The sequence below is a fragment of the Mangifera indica genome, chromosome 2 (genome assembly GCF_011075055.1).
Source record: "Mangifera indica cultivar Alphonso chromosome 2, CATAS_Mindica_2.1, whole genome shotgun sequence".
NCBI lineage: Eukaryota > Viridiplantae > Streptophyta > Magnoliopsida > Sapindales > Anacardiaceae > Mangifera > Mangifera indica.
The window spans coordinates 16,370,489-16,388,313 of record NC_058138.1 but is presented as its reverse complement, the minus strand read 5'-3'; the positions used below and the strand labels follow the sequence as shown (position 1 = coordinate 16,388,313).

At 33.6% G+C, this 17,825-nt stretch overlaps 4 protein-coding genes across 5 annotated transcripts; 3 read left to right on the top strand and 1 right to left on the bottom strand.

Annotated features, from left to right (window-relative positions):
* The first annotated feature begins 576 nt into the window (after positions 1–576).
* On the top strand, positions 577–5,193 carry LOC123197335 (E3 ubiquitin-protein ligase SDIR1-like). Of its 2 annotated transcripts, none has more exons than XM_044611597.1 (9): positions 577–728; positions 1,592–1,776; positions 1,952–2,006; positions 2,096–2,148; positions 2,237–2,465; positions 2,814–2,928; positions 3,608–3,656; positions 3,757–3,876; positions 4,788–5,193. In XM_044611597.1, exons 2-9 carry the CDS (start codon positions 1,699–1,701, stop codon positions 4,917–4,919), a joined length of 831 nt encoding a protein of 276 aa, XP_044467532.1. In that variant the 5' UTR covers positions 577–728; positions 1,592–1,698; the 3' UTR covers positions 4,920–5,193. The 2 variants fall into 2 exon arrangements, with proteins under 2 accessions (XP_044467532.1, XP_044467524.1); XM_044611589.1 differs by having other exon boundaries at positions 3,748–3,876.
* A 1,347-nt stretch (positions 5,194–6,540) lies between these two features.
* On the top strand, positions 6,541–8,058 carry LOC123209724 (zinc transporter 2). The gene is made up of 2 exons (XM_044627851.1): positions 6,541–7,134; positions 7,549–8,058. Exons 1-2 carry the CDS (start codon positions 6,543–6,545, stop codon positions 7,938–7,940), a joined length of 984 nt encoding a protein of 327 aa, XP_044483786.1. The 5' UTR covers positions 6,541–6,542; the 3' UTR covers positions 7,941–8,058.
* Positions 8,059–12,033: 3,975 nt separating this feature from the next.
* LOC123205456 (laccase-2-like) lies at positions 12,034–14,589 on the top strand. The gene is made up of 6 exons (XM_044622404.1): positions 12,034–12,216; positions 12,291–12,442; positions 12,519–12,763; positions 12,882–13,010; positions 13,087–14,046; positions 14,154–14,589. The coding sequence occupies exons 1-6, from the start codon at positions 12,079–12,081 to the stop codon at positions 14,282–14,284; spliced, it is 1,755 nt and encodes a 584-aa protein (XP_044478339.1). The 5' UTR covers positions 12,034–12,078; the 3' UTR covers positions 14,285–14,589.
* A 2,342-nt stretch (positions 14,590–16,931) lies between these two features.
* Positions 16,932–17,602, bottom strand: LOC123209511 (small polypeptide DEVIL 13). The gene has a single exon (XM_044627593.1). It carries the CDS (start codon positions 17,415–17,417, stop codon positions 17,127–17,129), a length of 291 nt encoding a protein of 96 aa, XP_044483528.1. The 5' UTR covers positions 17,418–17,602; the 3' UTR covers positions 16,932–17,126.
* Between the last annotated feature and the right edge of the window lie 223 nt (positions 17,603–17,825).

The window sequence follows — 17,825 nt, the reverse complement described above, 5'->3', positions numbered from 1 at the left end:
ATCTTTATCATCTCTTAGTCTCTTCCCACACAATCTTTGGTGCACAATCTTTGTCCTTTAGTCTTCTTTAGCACACAATTTGGAGATGCCTTCGTTGTCCCTTCGTTTGAACAACATCTTTGTCATCTAGACACTAACAGGAGAGACATCAACAAGAGGGAGAGAAAACGGCCACCATTCATCAAATTAGTTTTCAAACATTAGGAGAAAAATAATAACTTTTTAAAATTTAATCATAAAAATAATGATTAATTTTTCAAATTAAAAGAAAAAAATGATATAAATTTTTAAGATTTAATTATAAAATAATAGCTTCACTCTTAATTGATGTTTAAGTAAAACCCTGTAAAAAATAAGTTTGCCATTGCAGAAAACGTTGGGTGGGAATAATCTTATGGCCTTATCTAAATTGATTATTATATCTCCATTTGACAGCTAATTTTGCATACATCCCTCCATCATGAATATTTTAATTAATTATAGATAATATAAGCAAATAATAATATATTTATTATTTGTCCTCGATATAATTCCTAAATCGAACTTTAATTAGAGGATAGATCCAACGGTTGAAAACTCATTTTCACTTTCACAAGTCGTGGCAGCCTCTAGAGTCTTCAAAACAATCACTTGAACACACACCCGCAATTTTCACACTAAATACAAAGCCAGCGCCATTTTTCACAGATCCAACTCACGCTCTGCTCTCTCTCCTCACTCTCACAATTGTAAGTTTTTTCTTTTATTCTTGTTATTGTTCTGTGTTTCATTTCGCTGAGGAATTGCTGGGAAACGCGAGAAATTTCTGTGCAGATCTCTTCATCAATGATCTTCCTTTATTTATTTGAAAATTTTAATGCACGTTTAGGTCAATGTAGCTTAAGTCTCATCTTTTTGGTTGCTTAAGCTGGATTTATTTATTATTACCTGTCAAACGATGTTAAATAGTGTCGTTGCAATGAATTTCATTTTCATTCATGGCTGCATTTTTTGATTTTGTTTTTGTTCAAATTAACTCAAATGTTTAGTAGTTTTGATAATATTGAGTTGATTATGGTTTCATTAGACCGTGTCGGTTCTATATGATGGAGATGCTGATGCTCTTCTGTTAGACTTGTGCAATATGTATTTTGTTTATAAGTGCACATGCTATATTGTGAATTTGTATTCATCTATCTGTTAGTTTTGTATCTTATTTTAAAGGGGCTTACAGCCATATTATATTGAGGTGGCGATCCTTAAATATTTTTATTCAGTTCATAGGTAATGACTGATTCATCAAGATTATGTTATGGTACTCTGTAATTTCTATTTTTATTTTATATGTAGTGACCTAGTATTTGAAAGTATTAAAAGGGCAAGCGGAATTTATTGTTGAATGATATTTGATTTGTGAGTGGGTCACATGCACACCATTTGTTTTAAAATAGATTGATATCTAGGTCAAGCATTTCTTCTGCTCTCTTAGGCCTAAGTGGCCTTTGAAGTTTTAGAAACTCAAGTCAATCATGGATGATGTTCTGGTTATCTATGCTTGCGACAATTGGATTGCTTCTGCTGTCATAGCTTATATTTATTTGGAACTTTGCAGGGTTTGATGTTCTGAAGACTTTTCAGAGTGAATATACTAAGTTTGCTACTGTACTACCTGATACAATTTAAAGACAAGGTTAACTGTAATTTTTTTGTTTCCCAAGCATGAATTTTGTTTTTCGGGGAACTAGAGGAGATATTGAAAGTGGATTTCCAGGTTTTATACCTGAACGACCTGCAGTGGTATGTTCATGTGTGTTTGTGTACTTTATGCCCATTACTTGGATAGTTAGATTATATATAACTAGAACATGGAATGGGAGCAAATCTTCTTCTGAAGTCCCACATCCTGGGAGATTCTGATACTTAGCCTTGCTGTTATCTGTCATTGTGCTAAATTTTTTCTCCTTCCTTCCAGCGTATTCATGCAGCTCGTCCAGTTAATATAAACTCACTTGCTTTTCTTGTAACAGGTACTGTTTCTCTTCTATATGCTTGATTCTGTTGCTTTCCATGTGATTAAAGTGTGTTCTAATTCTGAAATTACGTGGTTGTTGAGCAGTTCTTTTGCTGTTCATGATTTTAAACTCTCACCATATGTCACCGAACTTTCTGGTATGTACTCTGAGTGTCAATGTGGACATGCTAGTGTTTCTGAAGTACATGTCAATCACAAGGTATGACAATATGTCTATGTGTGCAGCTCTGGCTAGTTGTTGGCGTATTTTTGATGGCCACAAGCCTGAGGATGTATGCCACTTGTCAACAACTTCAAGCCCAGGCTAGGGCTCATGCTGCAGGAGCTAGTGGCCTGCTTGGTCATACTGAACTGCGACTCCACATGCCGCCATCAATCACGTTTGCAACCAGAGGACGGTTACAGGGGCTAAGGCTTCAGCTTGCACTTCTTGATCGGGAATTTGATGAATTAGGTTGGTTCTTTATCTGAGCCTTATGGTTTTATTGGTGTGGTCAACCCTTGAATTTTTAAGATGCCCTTGCAAATATCCAGGAGTTATTGTCTACTATAGTACTACAAGTCTTGGTCTGATTTGTCCAAGCCCTTGGCTGCTGGTTCAAGTGTTCAGAGCTGATATGCAAATTGCCATTAGTAGTACAATTTCCAAGACTACCTGCCTTGGACCTTGCTACAGCATGAGCAGAACTGGGTTTTTATCCATTGCAGATGTCAAAGCAAATTTGGATTGTGGCTCTAGTTTTATATGGTAGAAGTTATTTGTATGTACTTTGAATATTAATACTCTGTAAATCTGTTGTAGATTATGATACCCTGAGAGCACTAGACTCCGATAATACTTCTGCAACCCCTTCGATGAGTGAGGAAGAGATAAATGCCTTACCTGTTCACAAATACAAGAGTCCTGGCCCAGAGAGGTGAGTTGGCTTTTTTCTTTTAATGTTTGTTTTTTCGGACTATGGGGGTTCACTTTTGTATCTTTTGGTTTTAAACAATTGCCATTGCCTTTTCTGTCCAAATACACTGTTTGTTGGAGTTAGTTTAACCGTTAAAGCAATAAAGACAATCTTTAATACAAGCCTTTAGTTTTTCTTTTTTTTTTTTAAATTAAAAAATTCTGTTATGGTGGCATCTTTAGATTTGTAATGTAATCAAGTATTGTCTTGCCATATGATGGAAAGATAAAAATTTTCCTCACCTAACCATGTTAACTGTGGAGAATGGAATAAGTTTCTCGGAAGTAAACCTATATTATGATACTTGCCATTTGATCATATAGTTGCATTAGCATGGGGTTCATATCAGTCAATTTGGTTAAAAGAATTTCATAATCTACCTTTTGCAACTGTAATATCTCTTTGAGACAATTCTTTCTGCATGATGTCATTTGTCTAACTACAACTAGTTATGCTTATTTCTGGTAGGATAAAAGAGTAGTTAGTTTTAAACAGTGGTTTTTAAACTATTCCCAGTTTAAGTTTCTCTATTTTATCTTTGCTCTCTTCTGGTTGTCAGTTCTGCTGAGAAATCATGTAGCAATTCATTTCTAATCCCTTGGAATCATGGTACTTGTTTGACTTGATTTGTTTGTCTCAGTGCTGGCTCATCATTGCAACATCCATCATCTTCCTCCTACCCAGCTGAGGTACTTGCTATTTAAACTGTATTGCCATAATTAATTATATACTGCTTGTTTGTGCTACCATGCTTGGTTTTTAATATTTCTTTTTTGCAAGCTGTCAAAGCAAGAATCTAGAAAAACAGATGGGTGTGTGAAGGCTTCAGAAGATGAACTGACATGCACTATTTGCTTAGAGCAAGTGAATGGGGGCGAGCTTGTGCGTAGCCTACCTTGTTTGCATCAGGTTCATCCTTTATCCATCGTTGTTAGTGGTTAACATATTTTAAGTCAACATTTCTTTACCATAGTACTTTGTCAAAATTTTCTTTGGGTAATGATACTGAAAATCTCCAAAATAGTGTACTACTGTGCCATCATTAAAATTATTGCCACTTTGGACTTTCATTCTGGAAAGGGCAATTAACTGGGACCTTTCATACGGTTTAGGGATATACTGAATAAACCCAAATTTATATAAAAAAACCCAGCCAATTTTCTCAGAATTCACAAACGTCTCAAAAATTTCCTCTCAATTGAAGTTTGTAACCATCAAATCCTAATAGGTTGGGCAACATTATCAAATTAACCTTCAGTGTTGATTATTGGATGTATACTAAATGCTGACAAATTATTAAAAGTAAAAAATTTAGGCTAAATGGGCTCCTGACTGCTTTGCCATAAGATCTGGCCACAATCTAAGCAAAGCAGAGCCTAGATACAGCCATGATCTGGCTAAGAGAGTATAGATCTAATCACAATCTGGTTTTGTTAGGCTTGATCATGCTTAGAATTTGCATTACACAAACAGATTTCATTGGTTGCCACTATGAAGCTGCCAGTAGTCATGCTACTATTGCCATTACTGACAGCACCACCATTAGCCAAGTAAAATTTATACCCTCACCCACAAAAATAATCATTGAAGCAGAATCTCAAACGGCATTTGAGAATTTTTTCTAATTTTAGCAGAGGTCTGATGGGGCCGCTCTGTTGAAAATCTTTGAAGCTTTAAATATTAAGTTATGAGGAATATATTAAGTCCATCTTAGATTCTTTGCTGTAATCCTAGAATTAAGATTTATTTATCTAGATTTGGGTTCTTGTGTTGGTTTGGTTATGCTGGTATACATGGCATGATGTGGTATTATTCTGCAGTTCCATGCCAATTGCATCGACCCATGGCTACGGCAGCGTGGCACATGTCCTGTGTGTAAGTTCCGGATGGTATCAGGATCTAGATGGCAGGAAAACAGGGGAAGTGAATCAGACGATTCAGACATGGTTTGACATAAACTTCTTATATCCATATAGTATAATGTATAACATCTTGCACAAAAATAATAGTCTGTAGAAGCATGTGTCTACAACCTCACCTCACCTCACCTCACCTCAGGGTTTGGTGTTTATCTGGCTTTTGGGTTTGTAAAAGTGAAGGAAACTGTACTGTATGTCAACTAAGTTTTCTTAGCCTTGTATATTTGAGTTAAAAAAATACATAATGATACTCATCTATTATTGTAATAATTATGAAGATATGGTCAGGATGTTGCTTTGATGTCAACCTTTTAGGAGATTTATATATTTATTTACTTTTTAAATTTATAATAAGGTTTTTGCTCCATAGTTTCACCCTGCTTTTGTTTCACCATCTTCTTGTCCTTATTTTCTATGTAAGCCTGTAAGGAAAAAGCAGTTACCAGCAGCTTTTATATAGAGCACGGAAACTGAATGGGAAAAAACCCAGATTTAGGATGTAAGAAAAAGCCACACAAAAGGGGACAACAGACAACAGGCAACAGGCAACATCCAATAACATCAGATGATCTGAATGGTGTACCAATGGTGGCATGAACATAAAGGGGAATTTTTGATAGAAACGAGGATAAAGATGAGAATATGAATGATTATAATTCTAATAGCGGAGGATATGAGATATATTCTTAACTTGTTTTCTCTTTATATATCATCTATATCTTAAGATATTGAATTGTTTCTATTTTTTTGTGGGGATTGAGAGGACAAGGGAAGGAGAGTTTTCTTTGTGGGAATGAGAGAGGAAGATGAGGGAAATTTCTTTTGTAGGAAAAGGACGAGAATTTTTTGTTATTCTTGTATCGGATATGGGGCAAGGATGAGAAAAGTCTTTCCTACGGGGATACAAACCAGGTTTAGGGGATTCAACCTCTCCTTTTTTCATTGCCATCTCTACCCCCAAGTCTTACTCACCTGCCCCAACAGCCAAAAAGCACACTTCATGACATCACCAAGTGTGCATCTCATCCTCATGACCACACCGCTCTCCACTAGAAATATAATTTCTGTTTCATAAGAACGATGAGATTTAGGTCCATTACATTACATAAGAGAAAGTCAACAACTTTATGATGAACATCATAATCAATCTTTCAACAGTTTTTATCATCAATTTGTAACTCATATATCGAATCTAGAAATTACTATTTTCAAATTGGTTGAATTTCCTTTAAATGTTTTTTTATGACCAATAAATGAAAGTGAGAAAGAATGAAAAAAAGAAAAATGAGTGGAAAATAGAAGAAAGTAATTTTTTATTTATTATTAAAAGTGTTAATAGTATTAATCCTATTATATGTTCAACAAAATGACGGAAATATTTTAATTATTAAAATGAATACCTGACTTTAAAATATTAGTAAAAAAATAGAGTAAGAAATGTTGTTTCGGGGAAATAACATTCGGCCACCTATTAATGCAAGTAAAGCTTTCTATATTCGGCCGGCTTGTTTACGGCATTGCCACCCAGGATTTAACCATGGTGTAGTACAACTTAACAAAGTCAAAACTGTACTGCAACAAACACACCAATCCAATCTTTCTTTAAATGAAACCAACTTAACTAATCCAAGAAATTCTATTACAACATCTCCAATAATGTCTCCTCGAATTGTTTCCTTCAAGTCAATCATTCTATTAATTTCCCCTCTCCTTCTACAATTCTCCCTTATCAATGCTCATGGAGGGAGCGATGACGCTGCTAATGATGACCATGCAGATCTGCATGAAAAGGGATTAATTTTGGTCAAAGTATGGTGCTTGATCATTCTTCTTGTAACCACTTTCGCCGGTGGCGTCTCCCCTTACTTTTATAGATGGAACGAGAGCTTTCTTCTCTTGGGTACGCAATTTGCTGGTGGGGTTTTTCTTGGAACCTCTATGATGCATTTCTTGAGCGATTCAAATGAAACTTTTGGTGATCTCACTTCTAAAGGATACCCTTTTGCATTTATGCTGGCATCAGCGGGATATCTTCTGACGATGCTTGGTGATTGCATAATCAGTTTTGTTGCCAAGGGGTCAAGTGAAAAAGAAGCTAGAGTGGAAGAAGAAGGAAGGACAGTTAGTGATCATAAAGAGGATGTGAATCCAGTTTTTATAAGAACAACATCCTTTGGAGACACCATTCTTCTAATTCTTGCCCTTTGTTTCCATTCAGTGTTTGAGGGCATCGCTGTGGGAGTAGCAGGTACGTCAAGGACTGCTGAGTTCTCTAACACTAATTTTCCAATAAATTAAATACACGTTAGAAGAACTATGCAGTTTGCATTAACATATTATCGTGTGCATATATTTTTAAATCCTCTGCATTCATGTATGCATTTAAGTGTTATACACACACACACACACACACACACACACACACAAGCTTTTCGTTATATTGATCATATTGTTTTCTTATGATACAGATTAAGAGTAATATTATACATCCTCATTTTAAATATACAAATAACTATATAAGTATATATACATAATTTTATTGTATAGATTAATTCGTACTTATCTTATGTGTGTATATCTTGTACGTATCTTGTATATTAGTAGTTTAGTATTTTGTTTGGCAGCTTGATGTTCGTTTCTGAGAATACAAATTTGTTTTCAGGTTCCAAGGCAGAGGCATGGAGGAATTTGTGGACAATTTCATTACACAAGATTTTTGCAGCTATTGCAATGGGAATTGCACTACTGAGGATGTTACCAAAGAGGCCATTTTTACTAACAGTGGCTTACTCGTTTGCCTTTGCTGTTTCGAGCCCCATCGGTGTAGGGATAGGCATTGCCATCGATGCCACAACTCAAGGACATGTCGCTGATTGGGTCTACGCAATCTCAATGGGACTTGCTTGTGGGGTTTTCATTTATGTTGCCATTAACCATCTCATTGCTAAAGGCTTCAAGCCGCAAGCTAAGTGTTATTTTGATACCCCCTTCTTCAAGTTTCTTGCTGTGCTTCTTGGGGTTGGAGTCATAGCAGTTGTTATGATTTGGGACTGATGTGGTGCAATTTTCGGTATTGATTTGGTGGGTGTTTGTATATTTTTATAGTTTTTCAAATTCCTTGACAAAGTTCAGAGTCTTTTTCCTTTTCTGCCATATCTTATTTTAGGTGATAACCTTTTGAATGATCTTCATCATGTATTAATCACATGAATAATGGAATCGATTTCTTCATTTACTTATTTTTACAATAAAATTATACGCACCCATTTTAATATATAAATAAATTTATATTTAATATATATTATCATGTGATTGAATGATTTTGAATAAAGAATAAAATAACATCCAATCATATGATAACACATATATGTATATACTAATTTATGTACATAAAATAAATACATATAGTATTATTCTTATTTTTACCTTAATTACAATTTTATCTTTTATATAAATTACTTAACAGGATTCTCAAAATTTTGTTTTCCCTTCTATTCCTAAACCCTAACTAAAATATCTCTTTATTCATAAATCCTGATCCTTTTTTTTTTTTTTTTCATACAGTTCTTCAAAATTAGAGGAGTTCGAGAATTTCCTATCCCTTACGAAGTTCCAACATTTTCAGGTTCCGTTTGAAACATTTTATATCATGATCTTAAAAATATATTCACCGGAAGGAAGAAAATTTAACTATCTACAATGTTTCAAATTGAAAGCAAGAATATAATTACTCTCAACATGTTCTTCAAGGAAGAAGAAAGTATTAGAATGGAACTTGAATTTTGAAAAGAAAAGAGAAAGAAAACCCATGAGATTATCCATAAGTTCTAGTGACGTCAAACTCAATACACCAAGGTCAAAAGAGAAGAGTAATATTATGCATATATATTTTTAATATATAATTTATATATACATACAATATATTATCATGTAATAGATATTAATTTATTTTTAATTTAAAATTATCTAATTATATAGTAATATATTATTTGTATACTTAAATTATATAAAAAAAATGTATACATAATTTTATTTAAAAAAATTCAATATTGACTTCACTGATGGAGAATATATAATTGGTAAAGTTTAATATTTGGACAGGAAATGTAAATTAAAGGGTTATTTTATAAATGGGTCGGGTTTTATTTAGATATTTATGTACATATTTAAAAATCTTAATGGAGTAAATTTAAAATTGGGTCAAGAAAGGAAAAAATTGGGGTGCCGATAGCACCACCTTTTCTATTGAGATTTCCTTGAAAAACCAATTTATGTCAATAAATATGAACTTTTATCATTCTAATTAAGCCAAATGATTATTTCTTACGTAAAGTTTGATGCAAAATCAATTTTTTATTTGTTAATTATTGAAATTTTAAATATTTATCTATTTATTAAAATTTGTTATTATTATGAAAGTTAAAATTATTATTTAACAAAAATATTTCAAAAATTAAAAATTTATTACATTTCTACCCTCAAGGTTTAAAAACTAACAAATTCTCCTATTCAAAGTTTAAAAAACTTATATTTTCCCTCTAAGGTTTTTCCATCACTTTATCTGATTAGAGACGACGATGGTGGTAGTGTTCTCCCTCTCTTCTAGCTTCTCTCTTAGTTTTGCTTCATTTTCGATCATCACTGACCAAGAAAACTTGCCAATGAAAACCGTTCTTCATCTCTAGATGAAGACACGATTCGTCTTCGCCAAAGATTAATGATTCGTCTTCTTTAATCAATTTCTTTGGTTGATGATGACAAAAAATGGAACGCAACTGAGAGAGAAGTTGGAAGGGAGGGAGAATACCGTCTTCGATTGTTAGCAATGGTGGCTGAAAAAGCCCTTAGAGGAAATGTTGATTTTTCGAATCTTGGATGAGAGGAAATTTGTTAGATTTTTAAACTTAGATGGAAGAAATGTAATAAATTTTTAGGTTTTTAAATATTTTAGTAAATGACAATTTTACTCTTGACAGTAACAATAAAACTTAACAGATGAATAAATATTTAGATTTTCAATAATTAACGGATAGAAAATAGTCATTTGTCCTTCTAAGTATATTTGACGATTTTACTAATAAAAACCAAATTTTAATAACTTTCTTGAATTTTGTTAAGGCCAAAAGACTTATTCCTACTCAAGGTTTGTTAAAATTCTAAATTAATATTTATTAAGTATTAAAAACCCAAAATCCATCAATTCCAAAGAAAAAGCCGTCATATAACTAATAATATATTAAAAATAATAAAAATTTATTAATTTTTTTACTTGGTTTAAAAAACTAACTATTTTTTTTATTATAATTAAACTTTGAAATATTATATTTTTTCTCTATTAGATTTCCATTTTCCAACAAATTTCCTCTGGCCTTCTCCCCTTTCGGCAACCTTCTCCCCCTTCTCGCTGCTAATTTTATTTTTTTTTGAATTTTTTTAATTGATCAAAGATAAAATTGTAACCAGTGAGTTGTGGTGGTTATTTTTTTGATTATTTTAACAAAATGATAATATCCCTTTTTAAGTTTCTAGTAAAGGCAGTTGTAAATTAAATAAACCTTAACATTAATACTTTGCTGAATATATTTACAAGCAAAGAAGAGATTACAAAGAACTTTAAACGTCATATACATTGATTTATTATTGGAATTCCATTAACACCACTGCAATGAAAAATAATTAAGCATAAATATTCTTAATTTTAATTTGACTAAGATGATTTGATTACTCTGTAAGGATCGTAGTTGTTGTAACTACAAATTCACCCCATCAAATATATATAAAAAAAAAAAAATACATATTGATCAGTAATTTTCAATTGGCCAAATAACTATTTACCACCCAAGGTTTAATGAAATTACATTCTTATCCTCCAAATTTGAAAAAATAAATTTTCCACCCATATGTTAAATCAGTTCAATTTTTTATAAAAGTTATTGAAAGGACAAAAAACTCTCTCATTATCTAACATTGTACCCCCAAAAATTTATTAAATAATTTTTATGCCTTTAATTTATATTAATTTCAATAAAAAATAAAATATCACTAATACAAATATAGATAACGGTGTTAATGATATATAATTGTATGTTTGAGGTAAATTGTAATCTTTTAAAATTTTAGGGACAACAATGAAATTTTTAGGGGTTTCGATAAATTTTAATATGCAGTTTAATAGTTCAAAAATTACAATTATATCTCAAAAATTGAATGTAATATAACAAATTATTGATGTAAATATTATATTTAATTATTAGAATTAGAAAATATTTAAAAATATATGTATATAGTGAATATGATAATTTTTAAAATAAGATAGGGGAAAGTTAATTTGCTCATAATAAGTTTTGAAATACGATATTTACATCCTTTCTAATATTCCATATTATAATATTTATATGAACTGACATAAATATGATTTGACGGTTAAAAACTTTCACATGGAGTGGGAAATTAACTTTTTGAAAATTAAGGGCTGATATAAGTCATTTCATCACAACCTGAGTGGGGAATAGTGATTTGGCCTTTTCAAGATGTATTAACTTGATGGTTAAGCTTTCATCTTCATCATTAGTTTGGTTAATACACAGAAATAACTAACGAAACAACCTAATCTCTATCATTCTTATGTTGCTTGAAAGGAAGGTGGATCAAATGTCCTCCTCGTCCATGGCTTTTGGATTCTTAAGGGTTGGGCTGGATGCTATATATCACCAACCAAAAGGACATGCCCCTCTGTGTGTTTCTCGATGGTGATCAACATGAACGTAAATTTGACTTAATTGGGACTGCTTTTCATTGGTTATCTGTGGAAAAAAGCTTCAAGGATTTATCTTCATTGCTAAGACTCATTAAACTACTGTTGAATTTTCATGAATTGTCTTTAATCACTTAGCTGAATATTAACGTTACATTATTTAAGTTTTAATTCAAAAGTGTTTTAATGGAGAGGCGAAAAAAAAGAAAAACTTAGTTGTAAATTTCTCATTTAATCTTTATTGTCACTCTTCATTGAACATGAACTAACAGTAGGTGATTCTCTTCTTCTGCAAACTTAGCTTACACACTCTCGTCACCTAATCGACCAAACAAAATCTCATGCATGCCTATATAATCCACACTCACTGCCTTTCTTCAACCACAGCAAACTAGCTAAGAAGAGTAAGTTCATCCTTTCAACATAGTTATATTAAGCATGGGTTCTCCGAGTCTTCTATCCCCAGCAGATATTCTTCTGCGTTTTGTGTTTGTTGTGGCCTGTCTTTGGGCTTTTCCAGAGGTTGCCATCGCCACTTCAAAGCATACCAGCGTTACGAGGCACTACACGTTCAATGTATGTATCAAAATAAAACTATGTATTTATAGTTTTGATCCTGAGAATCAATTGGTTTTATGCATGTTTTGCAGATAAAACTAAAAAATGTGACTCGGTTGTGCCACACGAAGAGCATGGTGACTGTTAATGGGAAATTTCCTGGTCCTCGGGTTATTGCTAGAGAAGGTGACCGTCTGGTGGTTAAAGTGGTCAACCATATTTCAAACAATATCAGTATTCACTGGTAATAGCTAGATAAAATGAAATTTAAATTGCTTGGTAAATTACAAGTTAATGGTGAACACATATACATGTGACAGGCATGGAATTAGACAACTTCAAAGTGGATGGGCAGATGGACCATCTTATATAACTCAGTGCCCCATTCAAACTGGCCAAAGCTACGTATACAATTTCACCATTGTTGGGCAAAGGGGAACACTCTTCTGGCATGCACACTTCTCGTGGATGAGGGCGACTGTCTATGGCCCCCTTATTATTCTGCCAAAGCACAATGCTTCTTACCCATTTCCCAAACCAGACAAAGAAGTCACCATCATGCTTGGTAATATCACCTCTGTACTGTTTCCATTGATCTTTCCTATCTGTACTTCAGATTTTATGAAGTAATATTTAATCTACTCTATACCCCATATGTGGAAATGTTTGATAAACAAATTCAGGCGAGTGGTTTAATGCTGATCCTGAGGCAGTAATAAATCAGGCTTTACAGACAGGAGCTGGCCCAAATGTCTCAGAGGCTTACACTTTTAATGGTTTGCCAGGCCCATTGTACAACTGTTCCGCAAAAGGTATAGCTTGCACTTTTGATTGATTGCCTAGTTTTAATTTCTTACTAGTTTTTGATTTGGTGAAATTAATTTGCAGATACGTACAAGCTGAAAGTGAAGCCAGGGAAGACATATCTTCTTCGTTTGATCAATGCTGCACTCAATGATGAGGTCTTTCTCAGCATTGCAAACCACACTTTGACTGTTGTTGAAGCTGATGCAACTTATGTTAAGCCTTTTCAGACTAAAATCGTAGTAATTGCACCAGGACAGACCACCAATGTCCTTCTTAAAACCAAATCAAATCCCCCAAATGCCAAATTCTTTATGCTAGCCAGGCCATATTTCACAGGCATGGGTACATTTGATAACACAACTGTAGCTGGCATCCTTGAATACGAAACCTCTTCTTCCACAAACAGTCAAAATACTACAATTTTAAAACCATTTCTTCCTCCCATCAATGGTACAAATTATGTTGCCAATTTTTCGAGCAAACTCCGTAGTTTGGCAAATGCTCAATTCCCAATCAGTGTGCCTCAAACTGTGGACAAAAAGTTTTTCTTCACAATAGGACTAGGAACCAACCCCTGCCCCAAAAATCAAACATGTCAAGGTCCTAATGGCACAAAATTTGCAGCATCAGTGAACAACATTTCCTTTTCTCTCCCAAGAACAGCATTACTTCAATCCTATTTCTTTGCGAAATCAAATGGGGTTTATACAACTGATTTTCCTAGCGTTCCCTTGCATCCCTTCAATTATACAGGAACACCACCAAATAACACAAAAGTTGTAAATGGTACTACTAAAGCTGTGGTGGTTCCATTTAATACAAAAGTTGAAGTAGTGCTGCAGGACACTAGCATTTTGGGTGCTGAAAGTCACCCTCTACATCTTCATGGCTTCAATTTTTACGTTGTTGGTCAAGGTTTTGGTAACTTCAATCCTAAAAGGGACCCTGCCAAATTTAATCTCGTTGACCCGGTTGAAAGGAACACCGTAGGTGTGCCTTCAGGTGGATGGGTGGCCATTCGTTTTCTGGCAGATAACCCTGGTCAGTATACTTTGCTTAACCACTAAATTAACAAATAAAATATACATAAACGCATTAATTATTAATTAATTATGATGTATATTATGATGAAATGTACTGTCACTCAGGTGTTTGGCTTATGCACTGCCACTTTGATGTCCATTTGAGCTGGGGCTTAAGGATGGCTTGGATTGTCCTGGATGGAAAACTCCCAAATCAGAAGCTGCCTCCTCCACCGTCTGATCTCCCCAAATGTTGAATTTTGAATTGACCATGCACAAGAACACACAACACTTTGTTGTTTTTTCTTTCTTTACTTTTGTCTGGTTATGTTTAACTTAATTATTATGGTTTGGGTGTGGTGAAAGAGTTAGCTTAGCCAAACTAGCCAAGATGAAAACGATATGGGCATTGATGGTGTCTTTTGTTTGTCGCATTAGAGTTCTCCACTGAGAAATAGGATGGAAGAAAAAATGTGGAGGAGATTTTGTACCGACTGAGAATTGTCAATGCCTTTATTTGCTAGAGAATATAAATAATAATAATGTTTGTTTATTGATCGAAGATCCATCCCCTCATCATTCTTGTTTTTCTTTACCCTAAAACAATATGAATAGAGACTAAACAGAAAGTTACACTTTAAAGTTGCTTTAACTAATGACTAACCCAATTCATGATTTTGAAAATATTTAGAAAAATTACCATGAGTTTTGACTATTTCTTTCCTCTTTTAATGATTTATAAAGGCCAAATGCCGATACACATTTTAATTTTATATTTCAAAATTTCTAAAAAATACGAACAAAATAACCATAAATAATAAATTTAAGTATTGCCCTTTAATGATAGTTTGAATGGTTATAAATAAGATTTTAAATATAAAAAAATATTTAAATCTTTTTTAATAAAAATATTAAACCCTTAAATTATTTGAACCTCTCTATGTTTAGTGCCCTTCAATGTCCCTGCATATGTTTTGGAGCTATTTATTAAAGTTATTGGCACCATTTGTAAATGGACTTAGCATAATTGTAATTGTAACAGCTTCGGATGGATAGGCAAAAGGACCCTCTTCTTTGGGATTAGTCAATATAGATTGTCACATCCACAAATAATTAGTGATAAAATAAGCGTGAATTATTAAACAAGGTAGCTAGTTAGGCCACTATGTAGGTCACTGTTAATAATCTTAAAAGCAATTTGTGTACTATTTATTTGTTTTTCCAAGTCATAAAATCATCAATTCTGGTCCATGATCAATCATTTTTTTTGAACTAAAGTTAAATATGATATGATGTGAAATTGATACTCTTTGAAAATCTGCATAAGAAACCAGCAACATAAAGTAATTCTTAGTGGACTCCTTTCAAATTTCTCAAGATTCGTTTGGATTATTTTCTAATCTATCCATAATTCATCATCAATTCAACCCAATTATTGTTTCTCCCTCATGCCTCCAGGATTCTATTTGTTCATCAAGATTACTACAAAGCCTAAATTTGTGCTGATTGTCCAATTTTCAATCTTTTAATTACATAAAATTTACTTTGGACCGCCTGATAGATTGATGTGGTGAAGTTGATACACATGATTCAGATGGACTAGTTGCAGCCTTGTGTTTTCGTGTAAGTCAAGCTTAGGGGGTGGCATGGCATGCAAAGACAGTTTTAATGGTAGCTCTACGTGTATGTCATTTTGGATTTGCTCTTTTTGGCTGTGCACGTCTCTGCTAAAGAGTGGCTTATCCACATGGTTGCCAATCTCTATGGCATCAATCAAATAACTTTTCAGATGACGAATGGATGTTGACCACAGAAAAAGGTGTCAACTGGGTCAAATGTATTTTTGCTGCAAATCAGCTACTTTCATCTCACCCTTTTGCTAAAATCGCCTCGATTCTCTTACTCATCATCATCTCTCACTAAAGTGTCTTGTTAATTATTTATATATATTCATTAATCATTGGAAGGCTTGCTTTCTTCTAACTCAAACTATCAGGGCGGCAAATTTATATGTTCTAACTACTTTATTATATAGCAAATATTATTACTGAAATGGTAAAAAATTCAGGTCTGTAGAGTTGCAATTGTAAATGATGGAAAGTTTACCTACCAAGAGTTCAATTGATTTGTCATATAAAAATGGTGGATTTGGGGGTATTTTCTTATATAATTTAATGATTTGATTAAGAAACCTGGTTTTAAAAAGAAAAAGGAATTTAGGGTAGCTAGCAGCTACTAAGCTCGCTATTCAACTCTGACTTCTGTCAAGTTCTTCTCAGTTAAATGATCTGAACTTCACCATTTGCAGTGTAATCAGCTTCAGATCGAATTTGTAGAATCTTGCAAGTTTGAATGAAGAAAGTGAAATCTATAGTGGGATTGATTCAACTTTTTTCAGTGTTGCAGAGTGCTGATATGGCCAAATGATAGATTCGATAGACAGTGTGGAGAAAAATGTTTGGCGACGAGGTTAGATAGTAGATCCCTATACTTTACCAATGGATATAACGAAGGTTTATTATCCTTTGTACTGAATCTCCACTCTCAGTCCCAGTCCCAGCTCTCCTTTTTTCTCAGAGGGAGAAAGGTGACTTTCATTCCCGATGCAGATCCAATCCAAACTCTAATAATGTCTTATTATTGATTATTTTATGCATTCGCTGTTTAACAGCTGAAGGGAATCTCTCGTTCATCAACCTAAACAGAAGAAGAAAAGTTACTGAAATGGGGAAAAAAGAACAAAATTAATTGTTTGCAAAACCAACTCAAAAGAGATTCAAATAGGAAAGCTAGTTTCTGACGCTTTCCTGCTGTGACTGATGCCAACAATGTTGAGATCTAAAAGGTGAAGATAAAAATAACACAACACCAAGATCAGTGAATTAATGGTGGTAGTTTGAGAGATTTTGGATTGAATGAAATCTCTATTGATTATAATATGATCTTCCTTACATTGTGTAAAAGTTGGAAGCACTTCTCAGTTGTAATTACATCTGAATCTAGAAAATAAAAAGCTTCAGATGGAAAGGTAAAAATGTTTGAGTAGTTTCAGAGAACACCAAGATCGATCCATCTTGCAGAAAGAAGGAGGCGGGTCTCTCAAGAATCACCATGCTTGTGCCAGCAAACAAGCATAGCAACACAGCGCCTCATAATGTAAAATCTTGCCTTTTGTTCCTTGGCCATGCTACTGCACTTCTGCGAAATAGAAGAACCACCCTTGTATGAAGAACTCCGGGGAAGAGGACACTTAGTAGAAGAACTCTTCTGTAAGAGTGGAGACTTTGTAGAAGTGCTCTTTGTTGAAAAACTTCTTGTAAATGAAGATTTAGAACTGGATGCATGACTAGTCGAACAATCTTTCTTGGAAAGTTTCCACTTCCCGTCCATGTAAATATTATAAAAACTTTCAGCAACCAACTCAACAACAACAATGATAAGCTGCTATAGCTTGATTTGTGTGTGATGTTTATGTCGTTTATGAGTGTGAAAGAGAGAAAAGAAAGGAAAGAGACGTGATAGAATGAGAAGAGAGGAAACTTTGGGCTATAAGTGGGGCTTAATACCGCAGTCATATATAGAGAGAATGAGGAGGTGATAGGGTAAAACCATATACTAGTTTTTTACCCTTAATAATTGATTGCATGATAACGTTAATTTAATGATATCGTGGCAAGATGTGATTGGCTAGCATTCTGAAACACTGAGGTCTTGCTCCTACCGTGTAAAGATTTCTTGCCATGCTGATCCTTTCGTTCAACCCTCCTTGAGATCCACCATTTATATTGGAGACATAGT